Here is a 25,523-nt window from a genome sequence, read left to right as displayed (position 1 = left end):
CTAAATAGAAATAGATCAATGATATTCGAAATTAATCTATATTTTTTTCCAAGATTTTCTTTGTGAAGCTCCTCCTGCGACCCCAATAAACTTTGATGGTTGATCACCAGGTATTCGTTGTTTAAAATGTTTCACAATGGTTTCTGATGGCCCTTTCCTATTGAAGTCAAATTTAAATCCATATTCTTCATCATTTGTACATACATATTTGACCCAAGGAAATGATGTATAATTCAACAAAGGTTCATTAAGTTTCAAATAAGTTACTTTGAGACCAGAATGGGTCAAATTATTAATTTTGAAATTCACTTTGACCATATTTTTGTTGATGTAAAAATTGTCATTAATATCGTGTGGTTTTTCCGGTAAATTTGGAGAATCAATAATAGTGGCCAAATTATCAAGATTTTTATCAGTTTCCATTAATAAGTTAGGGGAGGTTGGCCCCTCATTCCTACTTAGCCTGTGGGAATTGGTAGTTTGTGAAATTGCCTTTTGTTCCTTTTGAATAGTCTTATAAATTTTTTTTATCTTTTTTGCCTTGTCACTGATCTGATTCCCTTTTGATTTATCTCCATAATAGTAGTTGTAAGTTTTTTCATTTTCCGAGTCAGAAGAGTCATAATCATCACTACCTGACCCGAGTAATTCACTTTCAACATATTTTTGTCGAATATCTTCGTCATTTAATAATGTTATCTCGCTCGACATTTGAAAATCTCTGCTTCCTCCTATTGATGAAATCTTCCATACGATGCACTGCTTCTCTAAGTCAAGAACCACTCCTCCAATTTTTGTCTTAAATCTTGGTACCTGGTTAAAATTAACGTGAAATTTTTTGAAATTTATGGGAATGACAATAGAAACATCACTGGCTGATAGCCTTTTAGTGAATTTAGTTTCCAATTCAACAGATACCAAGAGCTTAGTTTCTTTGGTAATATCATCAGTTTCATTTATGGATATTGTGTCTGGTTTCCAAGAATGACCTGATTCTCCTGATTTGATAGACTGGGCGATTGATGGTCTTCTTGAGGTCATTGGGGAAGCTTGAAAGGTGGTCGAAGCCCTCGCTAGCGGATTCGGAGATTGCAGAACACAAGGCTTTCTCGATTTTCGATAGATGATTCTTTTCTTGAAGTCTATATTCATGACCTTAAGCAATGGCGATTTATGAACTTGTAACTTATAATTTAATAACAGGAATTTACCATCAGGTGGAATGAAACTGATTGTATTGTCATTGGAGAATTGTGATAACTCCACACATTGATGAAAGTTGAGATTATCAAACTGTATTCTTTTAAATGAATCAATTGTAGATGCTGAATCTCGATCATGAACTAGGAACTCATTAAGTCCTAATTTTAAAGTTGGCATTCCCGATAAGAAGCACTTTACTTTAACTTCACCCAGGATCACTTGTTTTTTGATTGCCCCGTTGGGGTCCATCAAGAGATTGATCTTTTCAATAATATCTATGAAAACCTCGTTTTTCTTATAAAAAATCCCTTTTGGTCTCCAGGACAATTGGGTTGTTGACATTCTAGATATACTTGAATTCATCTCATGTTCTAGTTCCTTGTTATCCTTGGTCTTTTGTTCTGGTTCTGATACATTCAACTTCATTTTTATGTATTCATTGAGGATATTAAAGTCTGTTATCTGCACAAACCCAAAATCAATCATTTCATCAAACAATTCGTACAATAATAGGAAATTATCTATTATCATGTCCTGATCTAATGCCGTGGCCTTGAAGTAATTTTTCAATATTTCTTCAAACTTTTTAAGAAAAACCAAATAGCACATGATATTGCTGGTATCATAGAAACGATCGGCAACCACCATCATCAATATGATGTTGTTTGAGTAAACATAGAGGTAATTATAGCTTTGGATTCGTATTACTGGCGGAAGGCTGTTGATATTGTTATTAAGGAGGACGTCACGAAAATTGTCTAAAATTTCCAGCATTGGGGCGTCTTCAAAATCATTGTGCTTATAAAACCGAGTTATTAAAGGGTTGAGCTCATGGCTTATAATGGTAATTGCCGTGACCATTTCCCGAGGAGATATGAACTATGATACTAAAGAGAGAACTGTCAAACTGGGTTTCGGAGCATTAGTGGAATCGATATGCTGTTAAAAAAAACGGTAGCATCGAGTCACGTGTAAAACCAACACATATCACAGTATCAAGGCACAAATGGAAGGATATGTATTTTCATTAATCAAGAAACCAGAGAGCGTGGAAATTGTTGGAGAGAAATGACTCAGTGATAATTGTTAGATTATTTCAAGCTTTGGAAAGCTTTGTTGTTATTGTTGTTATTACGCGGGCTGGGTGCAAAGGGGTTTGAGACCCCCATAATTATTGAAGGAAAAAATAACCAAAAGGCACCTCCGCAACACATGGAGATGATGTCAACCTGAGACAACCGAACCAATGTACAATAGAATCCTTAAAGCAGCTGCCAAACCTTTGGAAACCCCGGAGGTGACCGAAATCCTTGAAAAACAGTTAGCAGGATGGTGTCTTAGGTCCCATAATGATGTGCCTGCGATCGAAACATCTATCAAGCTTAAAGATTTTGAGACCACCAGTTCTTTCATCAATCAAGTCAATTTGAGGTCACATCTCTTAGGTCACCACCCTACTATTCAATACACCTACAATAACGTGAAGATTATCTTGCAAACACATGATGCAAATGCCGTTACCGATGTTGACATCACTATGGCAAAGAAGATCAATAGCTACATTAAAAGATACCAATAAACAAAATAATTCTAATGTACATTAAAGAAAGCCGTAAAAATAAAGTTAAAAACCATAATCATTAAAACAGAACCGAAAATAATAGCAATACCCCACAATTAGGATCTTTCACCTCTCAATCTTCTAGCCAATTGGATATCCTTCTTTTGGATAGTAACTCTCTTCGCATGGATAGCACACAAATTGGTGTCTTCAAACAAAGAGACCAAGTAAGCTTCAACAGATTCTTGCAAAGCACCAATAGCAGACGATTGGAATCTCAAGTCAGTCTTGAAGTCTTGGGCAATTTCTCTAACCAATCTTTGGAATGGCAACTTTCTGATCAACAATTCGGTAGACTTTTGAAATCTTCTAATTTCTCTCAAGGCAACAGTACCTGGCTTATATCTGTGTGGCTTCTTAACACCCCCGGTAGATGGGGCAGACTTTCTGGCAGCTTTGGAGGCCAATTGTTTTCTTGGAGCCTTACCACCGGTTGACTTTCTAGCAGTTTGCTTGGTTCTAGCCATTTTGTTTATTAAACTTGTTTTATATTGATTATTTCATTTGGAGATTCCAGTAAGAAAAAACCATTAGGGCATCGATGTGCTTTTATAGTAATTGAGCGGGGGATGTCAAAAAATAGGGCAAGGGGACAAGTGTTGGCATGGAAGCTCACCCGTTCCCAGACCAGGTGAAAAAGACAGCGAGTCCGAGGGGTATGTGTCGGCATGAGTATGCAATAGGACAGCATGGGGGTATTGCACCCTTACAGACAGGTATATATAAGGTCGCCGGCACCTCCTTCCACCATTTTAACGTCTTTCTTATTATCATACAATAAAATAAACAAATAATAATCAATAATAAATAATGTCCGGTCGTGGTAAAGGTGGTAAAGGTCTTGGTAAAGGTGGTGCTAAGCGTCACAGAAAAATTTTAAGAGATAACATTCAAGGTATCACTAAGCCAGCTATCAGAAGATTGGCAAGAAGAGGTGGTGTTAAGCGTATTTCTGCCTTGATCTACGAAGAAGTTAGAGTTGTCTTGAAGTCGTTCTTGGAAAATGTTATCAGAGATGCTGTTACTTACACTGAACACGCTAAGAGAAAGACCGTCACTTCGTTGGATGTCGTCTACGCTTTGAAGAGACAAGGTAGAACCTTGTATGGTTTCGGTGGTTGATCTGAAGAATCTTCTAATGTTTTATTCTTTTCTTGGTTACGTTCGTCTTTTTCATGGGCTTTGTTTTTATTTTCTCCATAGTGTATATTAGTGTTTGGAATTCCAATTTTGTCTCTTAAAAAATAATGTAATCTTTGTCATGTGATGTTTTTTTTTTAAATATATATACCTGTAGGTATATCATAAGGTTGCTGTCAAGGATATTATTTCAAAAAAGACCATCACCCAGAATTAACGATAATACATTACACGCGATTAAATAATGCCAGAAGATATTCAAAAAGCCATACAGAAGACAGAAGGAAGCGGCATGTTTGTTTACAATCGTCTTTACGAATACACTTTAACTCCGTATCCTGCGTGGTTGTTTTCTTCCTCACTTTTTGTGTCGCCATTAGTCGCCAAATCACAGATCGTGGCTAAACCAGGAGTTCTTTCACCTTCACGACTTTTCCCAAGTAGGACAAACCCCGAGTCTTTGGCGAAATTAGTACGAGTTGGCCCAAGCAATATATCTGTTGTATTGTTTGGTGCAGCATCGGCATTGGGTGGATACATGATTTATGATGATGATTGTATTAACGGCGCAGGATTTACGATGACTTGGTCTACATTATATTTGTTGTCAAATGGCAGAAATACTATTAATGCTATCAAATATGGTAGAGTATGGCCAGTGCTATTGACTGTAGGGGCAGTGTCCAATGCAGTCTTGTATGGCAAAAGATTTATATGGAGAAATTGAATATTATTACTCACAAATTCAATATATAATACGCTACTTATAAAATCCACATTTTTTACCTCATTATTGCTCATTCCATTCATCCAAAAATGCATGTAGCTGACTATCGGTGAAATCAATTTGCATCCCAGTATTTATAATATTGAAGTTATTGTTAGCAACCGATCCATTGAGCTGGGGTTGAAAATTATCTGACACAGTTCCATTCATCATTCCACTTGTGTATGGAACATTGAACATATTGCTACCGCTTGAATGGTTTTGATTATTTAGTGGCCCTCCCAATTGGGCGAGAGTTCCAGATGATTGCAAAAACTCCCCCACAGCATCGCTATTTAGTTCCACATCATCAAATTGATCATTCATATTGTTCAATAAGGTATTCTTAATAGAAATGTCCCAGTTATCAAATCCAAATTGACCCGTATTATCGAATTTTAATTCAGAGAAAAATCTGTCAATGTCTGTTGATGCTTTGTCAACAGGTGCTGGTGTTTTACCAAAATTTTCAACTTTCAATGTATTTCCACTAGCATTCCTCACTGGACTCAATCCGCTTTGGATTCTAATAGTCGAATTGTTTGAAATTGGTTGAATATTAAAACCCTCTTCTGCAATGGGTTTATCCATATTTTCTTTTGAGAAGAATAATGACGCAACATTAGCATTCTTCATTTTTTCTTTTTCTAATGACACTGGTTCTGGAACCTCTTTCAACTTGGTAACGTCTTTGTAATTATTCTCCACAATATCATTGTAGTGGTCATTGGGAAAGCTCGATTTTTTTGCTCTATCTGTGAAAAATTTAGGATTGATATCCAAATTATCAAAGATTCCGTGTTCAATATTGGGCTTCTCATCAACTATGGGGTTGTCACTTGTCTTAGACTTTGGTATTTCCAGATCTGACTTCTCAACTAAGCCGAACAACTTATCCAAAATTCTCACGAGACCAATATCTCTGAGCAAGTCTTCAGTGACACTGAGTGACCGTTGCATGGTTTCACCGACATTAATTTTTCCCGAGTTCATTGCTACTCTAGTCCTATAGACACTTGATAAAATAATATTGCTATCTACCGGGGTTTGATTATCATAGATTTTCAATTGATCTCTCAAATATTGAACTGCCGTCATATTAGTTATATTTCTTTTTTCAATAATCTTGAATGATCTCAACATGAGGAAAACAAGAACCAAAACCATTGTGGAAGTATAACCAAAAAACAAATCTGAGAACAAATTGCCTTCCAAAAAATCTAACTCATTATAAATGTGAAGACATTTACTTAATTCAATGGCACTTTCAATTCCACTAGTCAAAATTGCTATTATTGGTTCATCTAAATGACCCAAAAACTCCGGCTTGGCAACGAGCATATTAACTGTATATAAAATGAACGGCAAGCTCATAATAACCATGTAGCAATGATAATTCATAGTCAAATCCAACCTATATCTTTTTACTCCATACGTTGATTTAATTTTTTGGTGATAAAATTCATTCTTCGTATCCTCAAGAACGGCTTCAAATGACATTCTTTTTGCCTTCAAATTTTCTTTGAATTCGATCAACTTCTTTCTGATGCTTAAGGTTTTGGTGATAACTTTCAAACTATAAGGTGACTGATCTTTTTCATTGTAGATAACTCCTCTAACTTCGTAAATTTCGTTTAATAATTTCGTCAACTTGATAGTTTCCAAGTAATAGCTCAAAAAATCTTCTTCTCCTGGCCTGGTATAGAGATCGGTTGGATAACTGATACTAATATCTTTGTTGAGAATGATTGACGGTCTACCAAATGATATTCCCAAAGTAACTTCAAAAATATATAGTGACCACCATATTTGCTTCCGGAGAGAAATTGGTCGCTTATATTTTAAATTCAAAACTCCTGACTCTCTGTGAAGACCTAAAGAAATGGCCTGACGGCAAGCCAACCCTATCAAAATCCAAGCAGAATTCTTGTTCTTAGAAGCGAAAAGATCAATAGCCAATAAATATAACACACGAATACTCATTAAAGATGACTTAAGAATAATTCCTGGCAATCCTAACTTAATTAAATTAAGGAACATATCAATTAGATTTTCATTTAGTTCACCACCTGGATAAGGCTTGAATCTTGCCCCTAAGATCCAAACCAAATAAATACAAAAAATCCAATTACTTGAAATTTCTCTAATTTCCAATATTTTTTTATATCTTTCGCTTTCAGAAGTCTTATCATCAAACATTGCATTTGCATTCTCTAACAGAGCAATTTCCAACCAAAATTGCTTATATTTTTCTCTAAAAGCATCCTCACTGAAAATGAAATAATATGGATGTATCTTATTGAAAAAGATTTCAACATAAAAATCGGCCTCCTCTTTACTGATCAAACTGACACCTGGAAATTTGATCCACAATGGCAAATGATCAGATGCCATAGACAAAATCGGGACTTCCCCGATACAGGTGGTAGAAATATCTTTATTGGTAATAAAGGTGGTACGATTTTGGAATCGCTTGATCTCATCTGTTTGGTAAGTGTGGACGTGATTATCAAATGTCAATCTAGTCTGTCTAGAGTTTCTCATAACCAAACTACATACCCCATTGAATAGGGCAAATGAGCTTGCATAACCTATATAATGCAGATTCCCTTCCATATCATACACCAATCTTTCCACAGCGTAATCATTCATCTTGGGGATTTCAACAGCGCTATTATTTTCCTGCCCTCCAGAGTTCAGTTTTTCGGAGATTTCATCCCTATTGTCGCTGGTGATCACCTGTGTGTTTTCCGGATGGAGAAGATTTTTGATGTCGTTCTTGGGGGCCTTGGTATTACCTGAAGAAGTAGAAACAGGAGTCTTATTGACACGCCCAAGTAAGCTATTTTCACTTTTGGATAAAAATTCCTCATAATCAGGCATATCTATTCCTTTGGAATTCCCAAACTTTATCAACTGGTTAAGGTCCGAGACATCGATTTCTGGATGTAGACCGGTGAGAAGAGACTCTAGTATCTGGAAATGAAACTCCAATTTGTCAACATGATGATAGTACATTCTTTTTTTTCGAGGCAACTGAGTGATGCATTCTGCTGAGGCCTTCACACAGTTGATACAGCTGGTGGTATTGTCATATCGGACATTCAACTCACCACTGTCCGAAATTTTGACTCTATTGCATTTGATCTTTCTCTGCTTGCACCGATCACAACTGAACAAAGCTCGTTTTCGTTTATTGTCAGGCACAATTCTTCTTTTCTTCCGGTAGTCCTCCCTTAGTTTTCTATTTTCAGTTTCCAGTCCCATCCTTATTATATATTGTTCTCCGGACTTCTGTCTGTGGGTGCCGCAATTCCCATTTTTTGCAGTTGCCTAGAGGCCAACAGGGCTGCGTAACCAAAATTGTGCAGGAAACCAAAACAAAATTGATGGGTCCACACACACAAATATAACCTCAAAACAAACAACGTTCCCTTGTTTGTTATCACGGAAATAAGAATTCATGTTGGAGGCCCTCCTAGCAATATACGTGTGCACATTGGGGTGCGTATACCTCTTCACGGGTGTTATTGTATGGACGGTCACTCCTTTTTTCATATTTATGTCTTGGATCAAGTTGAAAAATGTTTCCATAGGAGTGTTTAGAACATATTTGAATTGTTTCAGTAGAAGCCAAAAATTGCTCGTCTTTCATTTCTCAAATATAGCGTTTCAATTGAACATTGATGATATAAAGAAACTGAATTTAAAGGATGAAAAAGCAACAAAAGGGCTGTTTCCAAAGATTCTGAAGCATGGATTTATAAGATTGCTATTGAACTATTTCCCTGGTTTCACAATATACTTGCGAGATATTGAAATAACAATAACTTCAAAATTCTGCAATGATATATTGCGTATTAAGCTAGAACAAGTCAAGATAAACACAGAATTTCACAAAAATCGCGGCACGCTTGGAGATTCAGGTTGGTTGATCCATCATTATTTTTTGATATCTAACTTGCAAGTGAAATCTTCTAAGCCAAACTCTGAGACTGTGGACTTGTTTAAAAATTTTGTTATTAACTTGGATTACTTTTATTCCCAAAAAGATCTCAAAATATCCAACATTAATGCAAATTTTGCCAATCAAAGTTTAGAGTTACCCATTTATACATTTTTGGCATTAATCATTGACTTTATCCCTAAAAGTAATATTCAATCAGATTCACCTATGCTTTTCCTGCATCCAAGTTATGAATCTGTGACAGAAAAGGGAAAACAAGCTGACTTCATGATATCGGACAAATTGAACGACTTCATCGACCATTTGACCCACAAATTACAAGCTATTACTGATTCATGTGATTTATTCAATGAATTGAATATTACGCTATCAAATATTTGCATTGACCAGTTCTATTTGTTTTTTTTATTCCTTGAAAAAAAACATTACTCCAAGGTGTTCAAGATGCTTGATGACGATGACATGTGCCTTTTAACGCAAATTTATTTTCAATTAAGGCTTCAAAAATTCACAATAGGCTTCAACAAACTAAGCAAAGAATCACCTGGCTATGAACTATCTTTTGCTATCAATGATTCACCTGTACAATTTATTTCTTCATTGATGAAACTTCAGCTAATAATGTTTTACAAATTTAACGGCGATGAAAAAAGATTAGAACTATTTCAAGTGCCAAATATCAACTTCTCAGTCCAAACAAATGCAGCTATTCAAACTTTGAAGGTATTATTGAAGAGTAAGAAAATGACATCAGCAGTAGTCAAAGCATCTAGTCATGCTTCTTCTCCAACATTTGAATTGAACTCCTTTTATTTGGGTGTATTATTGAGAAATACAAAACAAATTAAATGTATTTGTGAGAGCTTCATAAATTCTAAGGAACAAAAAAAAGCCCCAATATCGAAAAATGATAGCATAATTAAATATTTTTACTCCTCAATATCCAAGTTTTTACCGCAAATTTTCTTTAAGGTGACTATTGAAGACACAATTCTTCTTGTGAAATTTATTGATAGCGAAAACGGCATCATGAGGACGGTATCACTAAATATGAATTTCATCAGCTTTGAGATCAATAGCAAAAAAAAATCATTCCATCATAACAGTCAAATCATCCAAAGCTCATTATTTAGCAAGTTTGAAATTTCTGGAATTAGAGTCTCTTATCAACAAAGATGTGTTAGAACTGATGATGAAGATTTGGTTGTCGTACTTGATGCTACAGATGATGAAATGGATTCCAATTTTGATTTTGTTAACCTTAGTGAGGAAATTGGATTGGTGGAATATTTAGTGCTCAAAGTTTCCCTTGAGGATTTGAAAAATATGAAATTATCCACATTTTGCTCAATTGAGACAATTTTCATTGACTTATCAAATATGGTGGTGCTTAAAGGCCTATCAGAAATTTTAAATAATATGCATGCCACACATAATCATTATAACCATTTTAATAAAGAAATGCTCGCCAAATATACCCGATTATGTGTGCAGTTAGGCAATAGGGGCTTTTTCGCGTCTTTGAGAGACGATGAATTTCCAAAGCAGAAAGAATTATCCAAATCTTATTTTTTTCAGCCACTACCTGAATACTTGAAAGAAATAAAAATTTTAGTTACGGACTGTAATTGCATTCTTGGGTCTCGTTCAGTTTTGATACCAAAAGAGGTCATTAATGAACTTAAATTCGTCTCTGAGAATGAGACCATCAAAAATTCTTTGAGAAAAATTGTTTTTGAATTAGATTCTTGGTCGTTGTCACTTGTGAATGCCCCTAAAGTTGCTGGTGATGAGCGGAGACCTCTGCGCTCAACATCAGACACCCTAAACTCGTCTTCCGTTGAAATGTCAAGTATTCTAGGGCAACATGAATCTGATTCAGATGATGAAAATTTGTCCGCTAAAACTGGTTCTGTTGACAACTATTGGAATATGCAAATGAAAGCGCAGAATATTGGCGTTGATATAATTTGTTGTGATCCTAGAAATTTTCAAAGGAATCGCGACAAAACTGCAGAGGATAAGTCTTCAATGAATAAGAAAAATTACAATTTGATGAATATTCGCTGCTTAAAAATTCCAAAGGTAAAAGGCATCCTTTCTTCAGTTTGCAACGTGTCAGAGGTATCAACCAATGATTACTTGAAATTGGTGGTTGAAATCGAAGAGATTGATTTTATTTTTTCAGGATTTAGTCATTTCATTTTTATATCATCCATTTCCCTTGTCAGAAATACTATATTTTCTTATTTGAATCACTTTCCAAAACCAAAGAAAGTTCAAAAATCATCCTTCGTTTCGAAACTTTCTGATTTGTTGGTAACTGAAATTAATGTCAAAACTTTTGATATGATCATTCATTTTCCTTTAGATCTAAAGATGAAAATTCAATCATTAGATACCCTCATCAAGTTCGATTCACGGTTCAAAGAAAGTAATATCACTGCAAGCATTTTTAGGATTTGCGTACAATCACCAACCATTAGAAATTATTGGGAGAGGCTATTGATTATAAACGCATTCGACTGTGATTTGGATTTGAAAAACTTGAAAGAATTCAATAGATTAAGAGTTGAGGGAGAAAGTAATCTTGGAATGAATGAATTATTGGTCGGTGCAGTCAATTTTTTATCTGCAAGACTAACTATTCCATTCAACTTCATCATTCATAGAATATTCGATAATTTTGGAATTCTCAAAAAGATTGTGAAACAGTTGAATTACTCGTTTAAAAAGAATTCGCCAGAGAATATTCTTAATCCAGAATTTTGTACTCCTCTGGTACTTCCAAAGATAAAAATAAGCACTCAAAAGTTTTTAATGAATATGGATGATGATCCATTTGAGAGTCAGTTGGCTTATATTTGTCAGATCGGGCTCTCCGAGCAGCGCGAACGGATGTCCAAACTTGAATATTTTGTTCAAAATGTGAAAGCAAGAAAATTTATTAATAAAGAATATACCATCAAAAAAACCTCTTGCTTTGGATTGGAAGTTTCCGATTCTGAGAATATTTTCGGTTATGATAGTGGGAAACTCTGGAGAAAATCAAAATGCGACGACAGTAAACAAGTTTCTTACCATGATCAACATTTGAAAGAAACTTTTTCCAAACTTGAAATTCTTCAACGGAATTTTTCTAAATCGTGGGTTAACAGAGTGCAAACCTATCGCCAGAAGTTCAATAAAGAAATAAGGAAAAATTCTGAATATTTATGGAGGCTTGTTACTTCAGAAAGCCTTTCAAAGAAGTTCAATAAGAGAATTTGGGAAGGCTTTTTCTTAGGCCCTCCATTAATGAGTGTTATTGTGGAAGACGTTGATTTGACTTTATCCTCAGTTGACTTTGATATGCTGGAGCTTCCCCAGTATTTGTACGGTGTTGGAAAAGGTATTCCTCTTGATCTGCAATATCAAATGATGATACCTTTGCATATTGACTTCAAATTTGGTGAGTTTAGATCTCATCTACGTGATTATCCTTTACCCTTTGTGTACATTCCTTTTTCTAAGGAAGGAATATCACACAGAATTACTGGTAATGTCGTAATTCTGGAAGAATTTGTACACCAGAAAGAAAATATTAATATGGTATTTGCTCCATTAGTGCCTTCTTGTGAAAAGGCGGATAGTGATCCTTATTATTCCCTAAGTATTCCAAAAACTCTCGCTTCAGTGAAAACTTTTATGAATTTAAACATTGAGGTTAACTCCCATAAATCCACCAGGTTCACTTGGGGTTCATCCTATCAGCCAGCGATCCAACAAGTTATGTTGAATTTTGATGGTTTCACTAAACCTCCACTCGACCCCTCTGATAAGGTTGGTTTTTGGGACAAATTGAGAGCTAACATTCACGGAAGAGTTAATTTTAAATTAAATGCTTTGGATATTGTGTTCAAGGGTTCAAGGGACCCTTACAAGATGTTGAATCCTGATGCAGGCTTCATGTTATCTTTCTCGGACAATGTTGTCCTTGATGTTAATAAGGATGATAACCCAAAAGAGTTTATTGTGGTTACGTCTAATAAGATCAGATGGGTCGCCCCAAATCTTATTTCTGAGCCCTTGTTAATCTGGTCAAGGAGCTCTAAGGACTCTGTTTTCTTACCTGCATCAAGGGATTTAAACATCAATAACTTGTCAGGCTTCTATTTATCAGATGATGGTACAACAGAATTTGGCTCCAATATTAATGACGTTATTCAAGAATTTTATGAAAAGATTGTCATCAATTTATCTGCGGACCTGACAAATCCTGTAATGTTCAAATGTGGGGTGATGTTTGAACGCAATACATATGATGGACTGGGTAGAACGGATCAATTCGTTCCACATTATACAGTTCAACTCAAAAATCCAAAATTTGTCAAAGATCCCAATTATGATGCCTATAAAGGATTCAGAAGCCATTATATCCACATGGCTTTGTCATTAACATCGCTTGATGGTCAGGGAAAGTGCTATAATAGTGTCCATTTATCTCCAAACGTATTTTCTAGTTTCTTCAAATGGTGGAAATTATTTAGTGGGAACATGTCTTTACCTGTTCGTCATGGTAAAATTTTCGGTCCTACGAAGGCCTCAAAGAAATTCAGTGTTTATTTGTCCACAATCAAGTATCAATTCTTATTATCCCCAGTTTATGCTTGTCATGTATATAGTGATGAGTTGAACAACAACAATGTGCATGATGGGGACTTAGATTCATCCCAGTCTGTTGGGTTGAAAGGTAAGTTTGATACTTTGAAAATAGACTTACATCAACGAAAACAGCAAACCGTGATTCATAGAGAAATTTTGAATACCACCAAGAAAACTATGAAGATGAAGTTCAATATTGGAGAAATTGATCTTGAAGGTGTGGATGTCAGAATCGTTAATGCCATATTTAGTTCAAAAGAGCATACTGATAACAAGGACAAAGTTAACATGAAAACTTTTGATGATGATTCCTCCTGGTTTGATTTAAATGATTTCGAGGAATTAGGGTTTCCCAGTATAAAGGGTTTGAATCCTTCAATTAGAGTCTCGCCTTTGATGTTTGCTCCAAGAATGATGTATTTCAGGCAACTCAAAGAATCTGAGTGCGAGAGTGAAGTTCCGTTTGGTAACGAGCCATCTCATGATTGTGTATTATCTAAAAAGAACTCTTCCATTGAAGCCCAAATTGAGTTAACAAAGACAAGAATTGAGGAGCTAAAGAAACAATCGCTCAATAATCATAAAGATGGTCATAACCTTGAGAATATATTAGAAGAAGTTGCAAAAAACTATGAAGTTTTGCTCTCAATCAAAAATGGCACAGATGATTCATCAACTTCTGAAGCTATTAGGAAAATTGTGATGTTGCAAAATACTGGAGATGAGGTCGCCTTTAATAACAGATTCATTATCCATAACATGTTGTTGAAATGGAATTGTAATAATAGGGACTTTTTGTACAAGTACTTCCACTGGTTGAAATATCATAAGGCTATTTCTCATTACATGACAAATGATGCAATTTCTAGCATGAGTGAAATTATTGATAATAAACTTTTTGATCCTTCTGCTGCGTCATTGGCATCACTGAAATCTTTTGGTTTCAAAAACACCTTGACCAAACAAGTATCTACTGATATTGGGTATTGTGAGAAAAGTTTGGGATCATTTGATGAAGATATTAGATATGTCAGTTCGTCAAACTTATTTTACAATGACGATTATCTCATCAAATTGGTATCTCCTCAAATTCAATTGATTGATGAAGATTCCAATGACGCATGTATGTTAGTTGTGGCACCAAGTATAGAAATGAAGGTTATTTCCATCAACCAAAAAAGATTGAAATCAGCAGGTGATGATTCGGAGACTTTGGAATATTCTGATGTTGTGGAAACAAGAATTGGGTCTTTGATTCACGAAGCTAATATTTTCGCATTTTATAAAGAGGATGTGGTTGAAAATTCAAGTTTATACTTTTCTACGAACAGTTATGGAACAAAGAACTCTAACTGGCCTCCATGGCTAGGAGTTGAATTATGTACTAATGGGACAATCTTGAAAGACAATATGATGCTTGAAAAAACTTCAATGATGTTGAGATATGATACTATAGGTAATACTTTAAAAGCTGAAAGTGAAGAAGATCCCGAGAAAAGAAGAAATAGCATAACTTTCAACGTTCCACAGGTTATTATTAATTGTGACTCGCGTCAATACACCACGATGTATTCTTTAGTCTGGGATTTGTTAATTTACAGTGAACCAAGCCTCAAGGAGATGTCTAGTAAACTAGAAAAGTTAGCCATGAAAATTTCACTCGACAATGCTTCAGACTTGCTAAAAAAGGTAAGACAAATTCAAAAGGATATCAATATTCTTGATAATTTGGAGAAATCCTTTACTACTAGATCCAACTTATTGAATAACGAGGAGAAAAAACAACTATCACTTGTCAAATCGGAGAAATCAGAATTGCTTGAAGATTTATATACTTCGATGCAAACTATTGCTTTAGGAGGGTCGCAAAACAAGAATATTGGCGACCAGGTTGAATGGTCTATAAGAGCGGACTCTATTATTTGTCATATGTTGTTAGCTAAAAGAAAGCCATTTATTGACGTTGCCTTATCCAATTCAAGGTTTAAGAGGAGAGAAAATAGTGACATGTCAAATGAAAACATTTTGCAAATAGGAATGATTCAAGGATTCAATTTGGCAGCTGATACTTATTATCAGGAAATGTTGACTCCATTTTATGAAGCAAGTACTGCAGCACCCAAAGAATCTGTACAGAAGCCAGAAGATTTAATCACCATAAAATGGTCGATGAGGAAGCCTGTTGGCGGTATCAAAATATTGAAGTATTTTTATATTTTTTTGCAACCGATTAAATTACAACTAGATCAGGAAACTGGATCACAAATCTTGGAATATATTTTTCAGAATGAGAAATTAAAGTGGGATACTAATAAGAAGTCCCCAATAAAAAGGAACCCGGGAAAAGGTGACGAGGCTAGTACTGAAGTTGATTTTGATGATTTTTCTCTGGACAGTGAAGAGAGTCTTTCAGATGAACTTAAAGTAAACAAAAGATCTAAGAAATCAAGTTTCAGCTCCTTGAGAACAAAAAATGATGGTAATAATCAAAATCTCTTGAACCCCTTCCAAAAAACCTACCGAAACACCAGTCAGGGCTCGTTGAATCTTTCGAATTATGAGAGAAGTATTAATTCTAACATTGATCGTGAGGATAAAGATGTTGATGAGATGATGGAAAGAGCAGGTAACAACATGAATATTGAGTCTTTCAAACTTGATTCTTGTGTATTATGTATTTCTTACAAAGGTGAAGGAAAGCAGAAGATTGTATCGGTGAACAATTTCGTAATAAAGTTACCAAATGTCATCATCCAGCAGAGGATTTTATCATTGTTTGAAATCTCAATGTTTCTAAAAAAAGTGGTTATCAAGTCATTGTTACAACACTCTGGAAAATTGATTAAAAATAAGTTGAAATATAACCACATGGAAAAAATCAAACAGCCATTGATGCAATTAACACAATACAACAGGTTTGTTAGTATCCAAGAATTGAAGGGAGAGAGAGTAGGAGTGGAGAACGAAAGAAAAGATGGTGAAGAAGCGAAGGAAAACGGAGAGGTAAACAGGTAGGATTGAAAATCCAATGAAAACACTTCGCTTCGTTTATAGTATTTATATCTCTTTTATATTATTTATTTATTTCTCTTTTGTATTATTTATTTCCCTTGTTATTAATTTCTCTTTGTATTATTTATTATACTAAATATGAGTTCCTATTGCAAGCTTTGTAGCATAGGTAATGCTCAAGGTATCATAATACTATTGCTAATGCACTTCTAGGATGCATTAGTTCACTAATAATACTTCGTAGAACATTCCAGCATTTCGAAGAATTCCCTTTTAAGGTTTCTTGAACATGCCAGGATATCCTATTACTTTCTATTACATTCTGTTACTTTATATTATCTTCTATTATCCGTCGGGACAAGACTGTATTACCAGTCGGGCCGTCTAGTACTGATCCTTCAGGAACACTGGTGGAAGGATTAGTGGAGGAGTTAGCAGACATTACGTTAAGATAGTTGTTGTTTGGGCTCGAGGTTATTCTATCTTGTCCTGTCTTCTACATTCTAACTATATTCTTTCATAAGATAACTATATCCTTATATCTTCTATTATCTTCTATCATCTTCTAGAACTATGCAATATCTCTAAGAGAAGATCGAACTACTTGAATAGAGCGATATTTCTCGCTTTTTTTTTTCATTTTATTATTCCTATACTAAAGGACACGCTTAAACACAGTATTTATACTTACTTTAACAATTCATTTTGTTTCATTCGGTATAACCATTAGTAGATCGAATTATAATATAAGACTCTCAATTCGTCGATTAACACGAGTCCAAGTTTATATCACAAGCTTCATATAAAAATCTGATGATGCAGAATCATTTTAGTTGAGTAAATCTTTTTTTTTAACAATTATAATCTGATTACCATATCTTGAATTGATCCTTCATCTTAAATTTTTTTCTTAAAATATCAGCTGTTTTCTCTTTGTTGTTCTTTTTAAATTGTAGATTATTCTGGATAGGATTTGTTGAACTATTATTATATTTCGAAAGGATTTGCTGCATGTCATTAAAATTAGGTTTTTTCCTGGCCGAAATCTTATTCATCCAATGAGTCTTTTGATTCCAAACAAAGGAACTACAGTAATTGAATTCATAGATAACTTACGTGCTTTAATTTTTTATATTGAAAGACCAAAAACAAAAAAAAAGAAAGGTATTCTTGTCACTCTCGTTATTCTTTCTCCTTTAGCTTTCATTTTCGGAATATCCCATTCCACTTGATATTATACAAAAACAAATTTTTGCAGCAAGGCAAGGCTGCATGCACGGCTTTTTCTGACATGCATCCAGAAAATATCCGTCTTTTATAAATTAGTCTCTTTTTGATAAGAAAACTTCAAAGCCTTTCATGAACTAATAAAACTAGAGAAATATCCCTGCTAATAATTATCTGTGAAAGTATCTTGATCTCTCTAGGCAAAAAAAAAAATTGAAAAAGAAAATTACACGTTTTGAAGACTATATCAGCCCAGCCAAATATTGTTAGAGATTTCTGAAATGTCTGTAGAGAAGAAGTTCAAAGACATAGAATCACAGGTAGTTCCTGTTGATAGTTATAGCAGTACCAGTGATGAGTCCCTTAAAGATGGGTCACCAGAGTCAAAGTCAAAGAACTGGTTTTCTTTTCTTAGCTTTCTTGGAGAAGTTGAAACTCGTGGTATTGAACGTGTTCCAGAAGATGAAAGGACTGATACATCTTGGCTTTCTCCGTTCATGATCTTCTTCTCCCCAAATATTTCCATTGGCTCTATATCAACTGGGGCTTTGGGAACTGCTGCCTTTGGATTGGATTTCTGGACTTGTACTATTCTCATTGTGGTGTTCGCTTTCATTGGTGCATTGCCTGTGGGGCTCTATGCAGTGTACGGGATGAAATTTGGATTAAGACAACAAATCCTTTCTCGTTTCCTTGTGGGAAATACAGCAGCAAGATTCTTTGCTTTACTTAATGTTATTAGTTGTATCGGTTGGAATGCCATGAACACAATTGCTGCCGTGGAGCTTCTAAAAGCAGTTGGTCCAATTCCTCCACCGGTTGGATGTGTCATCATTGTCGGATCCACCATGTTTTTGGCGCTATTTGGTTACAAGGTCATCCATTTATACGAAAAATGGTCCTCTATTCCAAATGTTATTATTTGCTTCATTATTATTGCCCGTTTGAAAATCGAAGGAGATTTTGTTCCTGGGGATATGTCTGCTGATAGAAACAAAATTGGTAATATCTTGACTTTCATATCCCTTATTTTTGGGTTCTGTGCTGGCTGGGTTCCAAGTGCTGCGGATTACACAGTATATGTTCCATCAAATACATCCCCAGAAAGAGTTTTCTGGCCAATGGTTTGGGGATTAACATTACCTTCAATTTTCACTTTGATCTTAGGTGCAGCAATGGGGGCATGTACTTTCAATAATGCCAGACTCAGTGATGCCTATTCTGAATCTTCAATTGGGGGCTTGACTTATGGTATTCTAGTAACCGATTCTTTGGGGACTTTTGGTAAGATATGTTGCGTTGTTTTTGCTTTGTCTACCATTGCTAATAATTTGCCGGGATCTTATTCATTATCCCTCTCTATCCAAGCAGTGTGGTCTAAATTGGCCAAAATCCCTCGTATTATCTGGTGTATCATTGGTAATGCTATTTCTTTGGGAATTTCAATACCTGCATATTACAGTTTCTCTTCAGCTTTAGAGAACTTCTTGTCCATTATTGGTTATAACACCTCTATTTACTTGGGAATTTGTTTGAGTGAACATATTTTTGCTAGAAAAAACAGCTTCAAAAATTATGATTTGACATTTGACGAGTCGAAAAACAATTTCCGGGAGGTTCGAGTGGGTTATGCCGGACTTATTACAATGTTAATTGGTTGGTTTTTCGCATTTGTTGGTATGGATCAAACTTGGTTTGTAGGTTTAGCATCAAGACATATTCCTCCATCTGGTGGTGATATTGGCTGGGAGGTTTGTATCACTTCCACTTTTATCATCCATTCAATATTGAGACCTTTGGAGCTTAAGTACATCGAAAAGAGGTAAATTCTACTTTTGTTATTTGGGAGGAGTGCTAGTTCCTGAAACTTTCGATTTCAAAGTTCATCTTTACTTTCTTTAGTGCAAGCTATTTTCGCTTAATTTTCATTTGTTATTTATCTTGTCATTTTTGTTATTCACTCGGCCTAATTTCATTTCTATATTAGTTTATACTGCTCATGGAACGGTGTTTGATACATTTTCCATATCTTATTATTTTCAATTGTCAATAAATGCTTTATGCTGAACCTTACAGCTGTTAAATAATTGATGATATTTAAGAAACATAAAATTTCAGATCTTTTGTTAGTTATCATTATAGAACAGAAAGAAAATCAATACGGGTCGTAATGTCGTAGCAATAAATCGAAAAAAAAAAAAAAAATATTAAACTTTTGGGAGTCAGAAAACAAAAATAAAAGAAATTAGCAAATCAAATCAGAAAAATACGCCTCTAGAATAATTGAAGAAATAAGAGAGGCAAAAAAACAAACGAGTTTGGATCCATGAATCTAATACAAGTACTTGAAAGAAGGATTTTTATCCCCGCTTAAGATTTGCTCTCTTGGAGGCAAGTTCAAGAATTTCTCTTGGTATTCTTTTGTTTGCTTGTCTTTGTTGGACTTGTAAAGAACGCCAAAATACGCGAGCATGAAAACCATGGAGAACACGGTGAAAGCAATACAGATGCTCAAACCTTTAACGTATCTTGGAGAATCTTCAGCCAAGAAAATATAAGTAGAAATAATACCACCAATGTTACCAAACCCAACAAAGAATGCCGTACCCGTACCTTTTCTCAAATGGCCACCGTAGTTCAAACTGGTCCAGCAAATTAATAATGGCATGGCAGAGTAAAGCCCGATAGCAGAGAGAAAACAACCCGCATAACGTGCTTCAGAATTATTTTGACATCCAAGAACAATAGCAAGTCCAGCAATAGCAACTACAGCGTTAACCATAGTGAAATGTATTCTCTTCTTATAATAGTCTGATGCGAAAGAAATAATGTTTGTGTAACCAAAAGCACAAATCCATGGATAAATGGAGCGCTCGTTGGCGGCAGAACCGGTGTAGCCCATCGATGAAATAATAGAGGTGGCAAAGTAGGCATAACCATAAGCTGGAACAATCAAGCCGAAGTAAGCCAAAGCGGTAACCCAGATAATTGGATCCTTGAACATTCTAGCAACATCTCCTAAAGTGTTTTTGATTTCAAAACCAGAGTCACTAGAATATATCTCCAATTTTTTCTTGATAAATTTTCTTTCCTGTTCGTTCAAAAAACGTGAATTCTCAGGGAAATCTGGAACAATAAAATACAACAATAATGCCAAACCTGCAGTGAAAGTTCCTTCAACAATGAAGATCCATTGCCAACTGTGAATACCATAACGACCATCCAATTCTTTAATCTTATAAGCAATGGCACCACCAGCCCCACCAGCCAAACAGGTACAACTGAAGAAGGCAGAGAATCTTCTTTGGGATTCCTTTGATGAGTAGAATGTTGATAAAATGTAGAAAATTGCAGGGAATGATCCACTTTCAAAAATACCCAAGAGAAAACGACAAGCAGCTAAACCACCGAAATTTTTAGTGAACCCCATACCAATAGTAATGCATCCGAACAAAAAGATACATCCACTAAGCCAGGTGTGAGGTTTTATGGTTTTTAGAGCGTAGTTAGAAAAAATTTCAAAGAAAATATATGGAACGAAGAATAAGGTCAAGCAGGTGTTGAACTGATCGCCTTTTAAGCCAAGGCTCTTGGTTATACCATAAACCTTAGCGTTAGAGATGTTGACTCTGTCCAAGAATGCCAAAAAGTAAAGCAATGACAACGGAGGAATGACACAGAGATCTATTTTCCACATCAATTTCTTATGGTCAATGCCCAAGTCTTGAGCAAGCTGCTCAACTTGTTTATCTTTTAGCGAGTCATCAATAAATCCAATATTTTGCTCACGCTTTTCGATATCAGAAGCATTAATCGAAGAACTGATTTGACTTTCCTTTGATTCCATTTTGATTTGCAGGAAATAAACTAGGATTTCTCTTTGTACATAAAATTGATTAAAAAAAAAATCTGAGGTTAGAGTGGGATATTCTGTGCTTAAATACTTTTGTAGCCAATGCACTGTGATGCACAGCATATAACAATTAATTTTACGAATTAAAATAGCAACTAAATTCCAAAATGTTAGTCATAATCATAGTAAAGAGACTGAGGGTTGGACGTTAATAATAGTCTATCGTCTTCCCTTTTTGAGAGCGAACATTGCTGGTTTGTCTACAATTTTAATAATCGAAAAGTATGATAACATAGTCTACCGACTTTTTCACTTTTTATTTTCTCTTCGGGCATTGTCTCCTATAACGGTAATTAAGTGCTAAGAAAAAAAATTTTATACAAGCATCGCAGAGGGAAATTCTTTGCAGTTGAGATTACAATTTTGGCGTGGTATGGTCTAAACCCTTTTCCTATTTTAAGAAATTAACAAAAGTTACTCATCTTGTTGTAGTTCCAGAATCTCAGGAGAGGCTCCTAAAAAAAGTACCACCAGTGAGATAGATCTATAAATGAATTGTTTTCTATCTATCCATTGACAATAAGGTTAAAGGGAAATTCTCATCATTCCCAATGTAGACTATTATTGCGACCGGTTGCGGTGTGAGTCACACAGGTGGTATAACCCGACTTTACTTTACTAACATGCTTGCCGACTGGCGGCCCTCTCGGCGTTTGCAATGGCACACCACTATATTATTATGGACGAGCCCCATCGATCATGGGAAACCTCATGTTGGGAGCTCATCGATTCATCTTGATGCATCTGGTTCTGCAGTCCTGTCAATACCCCATATTCCACTGTTTTCTAGCATCGTCCACTACGGTTCTTATTGACGGTTCTTGCGGCCTTGTTATCCGTCAAATGCCGACAATAGCCGTTGGGCACACCGTCGATCGTTTCGGCTATGTAAGGCAATGCGTGGTATCTTACGGCAAATCAAGGAGAGTTGCGGGATGACGAATGAGGAATGTGTCGTGAGGTTGGGTCGTCTGTTATGTGCGCGCCCCTGATGGATTTATGGATATTCCCTACATTTGGCATGGATTCCAAGATGACAGGAAAGTCATGCAAATGATCTTTGAAAGTACTGAAGTCATAAACAAATGTCCGGGAAATTGCCGACACGGTGACTACTATTTTACTGCCGGGGAAAACTTTGGGATAAGCTAGAATCTAAACCACTAAAAATAGGAAAAAAAGAAAAGTAACAAGAACAGTTTAAAGGGGATTTCGAACTTACTGTACAATATATTCATTTATTTTTCTGTAGTGGAGGTCCTATATTCGCATTATCTATATGGTAATTACGAAAACCTAACTGGTCCACGGGAGATTAAAAAGACCATTGGTTACATTACTTCTATCCTATATCCACTGGCTGTAATATATCTATGGTTTATATGTGGTGCCGGCCAAAGATAACCAAAATGAATAGATATTAACTATTTGTATGTCTATAATCTTTAAATTTAGAGTGTAGTAATTTTTATGCTGGTAGAACTTATTTGATCAAATCTTCTATTTCCGGATCAGAATATCCCAAAATATAGAAAACATCTCTCAAAGAGGTGGAATTCAAAGCGCACTGTGCTTCTTCCTGGACTTTCGGCTTGGCATTCCAAGCAATGCCCCAGCCAGCAACTCCCATCATTTTGAGGTCATTAGCACCATCACCAACGGCGACAGCATTTTTCACATCAATTCCATTCTCTTTAGCAATCCTTTGCAATAATTCTGCCTTTTTGTCGCCATTGACAATCTCTCCAAATGTTTCACCACTAAGCACTTCCTTCCCTGTATTAGAGTCAGTTTCCACCTTTAAATTATTAGCAAATGCATAATCTAATCCCAATTTCTTCTTCAATCTATTAGCCAATGGAATAAACCCACCAGATAACACTCCTAACGTAATACCCAACTTCTTCAAGCCTTTGGTCAATTCTGGTGCACCGGGAGTAACTATCAATCTAGATTCTAATTCATCCCAAAGCTTTTCTGACTCGATACCTCTAAGTAAGCCCACCCTCTGGGCTAAAGATTGATTGAAATCAAGTTCTCCACGCATCGCGGCTTCGGTGATCTCTCTAACTTTGTCTTCGACGCCGGCATAACCAGCAATCATTTCAATGACTTCCTGAGTGATCAATGTGGAGTCCATATCGAAAATAAATAACTTCTTATCTTTTCTACCTTCATGTGGCTGCAAAATCAAATCTATTCTATCTTTCTTTTCTTTTTTAGCATTGAAATCTTGAGCAAATTGTTTAAACTTTGGAGTGATTGAAGCAACAACCTCTTTTTGATCGGCTTCATGTTCCAATTGAACAATAAAATCGATGGCTTTGGTTTCAGCTAAGTTATGGATTGAGTGAAATAATACCCCCGGGGTATCTTCAATGAATTGATATAGGGATCCGGTAAGCTCATTTGGATATGAGGTGCCTTGACTGATTATTGTGGCTGAATAGAGAGACATTCTTCACTTATTGAAATGATTCTCTCTTAGATTATAAAAGTGGAGGGGGAAGCAAAAATCTTTAATCTTATGTTTCTTTTAGGACTTTTGAACAAAAATCCAATGAATCTGAATGACCTTTCCTTTTTGTTTTTTCTTTCTTTCCCATCCTCCAAGCATCCGTTACTTTTCTATTTTCTCTATCAATGTCCCACCACGTGCTGAAGAGTCATGCCTTATCCGGGTTATATACCGATTCTGTGGTAACTAATCAGATGCGAATGCAAATGAGATGAGATGAGATGAGATGCGGTTTTGGATTAGATAACGAAAGTGGATCGAGAAACAAGCACTAGATATACCCATATGAAGATGAAATTAAATGATCGAGAAAGTTATCAGCTCAAGAAATGGATATCCAATAAAATCCAATTGTATGGGATCAAACAAAATACTAACGATAACACCACGCTAACTGAGTACACATTAGCCATAGTCAACAATAATTTTAACAAACACAGGTTGGCCAGATATTTGGCTAAGGAGCTAAGACCCTTCCTAGGGAAAAATTCTCAAAAATTCTCTGATGAGGTAACTCAATCTTTGATGAATGAGGAATATAAATCTAAAACTCAGATCAATGTTGGCAGTCACAAAGTTTCCAAGCCACCCTCAACGTTTCCAAAAGAAAGGAAAATTGAGCCATATCCCCAGTCAGAGAAAATAAGACAAAATACTACGATCCAACCACTAGGTACTTCAAAAAGCATATTATTAGCAAATGCGCAACCTAACAAGTTGAGCCATGTCGATATTGCAGAGGAGCTCATCAAGAAGAAGGAAATTATGATGAGGTTATATTTGAGGATAATTACGCAATTAGAATGGAAGATGGAAGATACAGGGAAAGATGAAACGATTCTGAAGCAAATTGAAGTTTTTAGAGCGAAAGCCATCATATATGGTTACACTCCACGGCGAATCTCAGAAGAAAAATTGAAGCTTAAAAAATCGCAGAAGAGAGGTTTATAAAAGTTTATCTAAAAACTGAGTAGTTATAATTATTATATACAATGGAATTATCATACATAATTTACAATAAATGCAAAAATATCTGTTCCTCTATTTGTTCAATAGGAATTTGGGTTTGTGTAAATGTTTGACCGACTTCAAATAATCTCCGGTTAGTATCGTAGCACAAAATGCTTACTTGCCTATCAACATTGATCTTTTTTTCTCTAATAGCATTCATATTTGGTTTGAGGACACTAGTTTTTGTTATTTCTGGTGTCACAGTATTTAACACGCCAGCACATGTACTAGTAAACGACTGTAGAGAAATTAATATCCGCAAAGTTTATAAATGTTTTTACACTTAGTTCGGATTAAAGAATGATGCCTATCCAGTAAAGAAAAAAATCAATGAAATTCCCGAGTATATCTTTTGAACAGTTCCAAAATATAGGTGAATAAATGGCACGGTGCATTTTCAGAGGCTAGATGATTATAATAAAATGCATATGAGGATTTGCCAACTGATGAGACTTTCAAACATTTCAAGCTACAAATAAATCCTGATGAAATTGTTAATGC

General features: G+C 35.4%; 11 protein-coding genes across 11 annotated transcripts; 6 read left to right on the top strand and 5 right to left on the bottom strand. All coding sequences in view use genetic code 12, as the record gives it.

The window, feature by feature from the left end:
• Positions 1-36: 36 nt before the first annotated feature.
• On the bottom strand, positions 37-2,064 carry DASC09_018350 (uncharacterized protein; the record flags this gene model as incomplete). The annotated part of the gene is made up of 1 exon (XM_064995438.1): positions 37-2,064. One exon carries the CDS (start codon positions 2,062-2,064, stop codon positions 37-39), a length of 2,028 nt encoding a protein of 675 aa, XP_064851510.1.
• Positions 2,065-2,449: 385 nt separating this feature from the next.
• MCO14 (4a-hydroxytetrahydrobiopterin dehydratase) lies at positions 2,450-2,782 on the top strand (the record flags this gene model as incomplete). Its single annotated transcript, XM_064995437.1, has 1 exon — positions 2,450-2,782. One exon carries the CDS (start codon positions 2,450-2,452, stop codon positions 2,780-2,782), a length of 333 nt encoding a protein of 110 aa, XP_064851509.1.
• Positions 2,783-2,880: 98 nt separating this feature from the next.
• DASC09_018330 (histone H3) lies at positions 2,881-3,291 on the bottom strand (the record flags this gene model as incomplete). The annotated part of the gene is made up of 1 exon (XM_064995436.1): positions 2,881-3,291. The coding sequence occupies one exon, from the start codon at positions 3,289-3,291 to the stop codon at positions 2,881-2,883; it is 411 nt and encodes a 136-aa protein (XP_064851508.1).
• A 343-nt stretch (positions 3,292-3,634) lies between these two features.
• Positions 3,635-3,946, top strand: DASC09_018320 (histone H4; the record flags this gene model as incomplete). Its single annotated transcript, XM_064995435.1, has 1 exon — positions 3,635-3,946. The coding sequence occupies one exon, from the start codon at positions 3,635-3,637 to the stop codon at positions 3,944-3,946; it is 312 nt and encodes a 103-aa protein (XP_064851507.1).
• A 262-nt stretch (positions 3,947-4,208) lies between these two features.
• On the top strand, positions 4,209-4,691 carry AIM19 (Aim19p; the record flags this gene model as incomplete). The annotated part of the gene is made up of 1 exon (XM_064995434.1): positions 4,209-4,691. One exon carries the CDS (start codon positions 4,209-4,211, stop codon positions 4,689-4,691), a length of 483 nt encoding a protein of 160 aa, XP_064851506.1.
• A 63-nt stretch (positions 4,692-4,754) lies between these two features.
• DASC09_018300 (uncharacterized protein) lies at positions 4,755-7,997 on the bottom strand (the record flags this gene model as incomplete). The annotated part of the gene is made up of 1 exon (XM_064995433.1): positions 4,755-7,997. One exon carries the CDS (start codon positions 7,995-7,997, stop codon positions 4,755-4,757), a length of 3,243 nt encoding a protein of 1,080 aa, XP_064851505.1.
• Positions 7,998-8,292: 295 nt separating this feature from the next.
• FMP27 (Fmp27p) lies at positions 8,293-16,356 on the top strand (the record flags this gene model as incomplete). Its single annotated transcript, XM_064995432.1, has 1 exon — positions 8,293-16,356. The coding sequence occupies one exon, from the start codon at positions 8,293-8,295 to the stop codon at positions 16,354-16,356; it is 8,064 nt and encodes a 2,687-aa protein (XP_064851504.1).
• A 1,505-nt stretch (positions 16,357-17,861) lies between these two features.
• Positions 17,862-19,406, top strand: DASC09_018280 (uncharacterized protein; the record flags this gene model as incomplete). The annotated part of the gene is made up of 1 exon (XM_064995431.1): positions 17,862-19,406. The coding sequence occupies one exon, from the start codon at positions 17,862-17,864 to the stop codon at positions 19,404-19,406; it is 1,545 nt and encodes a 514-aa protein (XP_064851503.1).
• Positions 19,407-19,912: 506 nt separating this feature from the next.
• Positions 19,913-21,427, bottom strand: DASC09_018270 (uncharacterized protein; the record flags this gene model as incomplete). The annotated part of the gene is made up of 1 exon (XM_064995430.1): positions 19,913-21,427. The coding sequence occupies one exon, from the start codon at positions 21,425-21,427 to the stop codon at positions 19,913-19,915; it is 1,515 nt and encodes a 504-aa protein (XP_064851502.1).
• A 1,549-nt stretch (positions 21,428-22,976) lies between these two features.
• SER2 (phosphoserine phosphatase) lies at positions 22,977-23,951 on the bottom strand (the record flags this gene model as incomplete). The annotated part of the gene is made up of 1 exon (XM_064995429.1): positions 22,977-23,951. One exon carries the CDS (start codon positions 23,949-23,951, stop codon positions 22,977-22,979), a length of 975 nt encoding a protein of 324 aa, XP_064851501.1.
• A 345-nt stretch (positions 23,952-24,296) lies between these two features.
• DASC09_018250 (uncharacterized protein) lies at positions 24,297-24,962 on the top strand (the record flags this gene model as incomplete). The annotated part of the gene is made up of 1 exon (XM_064995428.1): positions 24,297-24,962. One exon carries the CDS (start codon positions 24,297-24,299, stop codon positions 24,960-24,962), a length of 666 nt encoding a protein of 221 aa, XP_064851500.1.
• Between the last annotated feature and the right edge of the window lie 561 nt (positions 24,963-25,523).

The sequence above is a fragment of the Saccharomycopsis crataegensis genome (genome assembly GCF_037102585.1).
Source record: "Saccharomycopsis crataegensis DNA, jcf7180000000073, whole genome shotgun sequence".
In the NCBI taxonomy this organism is placed as follows: domain Eukaryota; kingdom Fungi; phylum Ascomycota; class Saccharomycetes; order Ascoideales; family Saccharomycopsidaceae; genus Saccharomycopsis; species Saccharomycopsis crataegensis.
The sequence above is the reverse complement of the archived record's forward strand: the minus strand, read 5'-3'. Positions and strand labels throughout refer to the sequence as shown.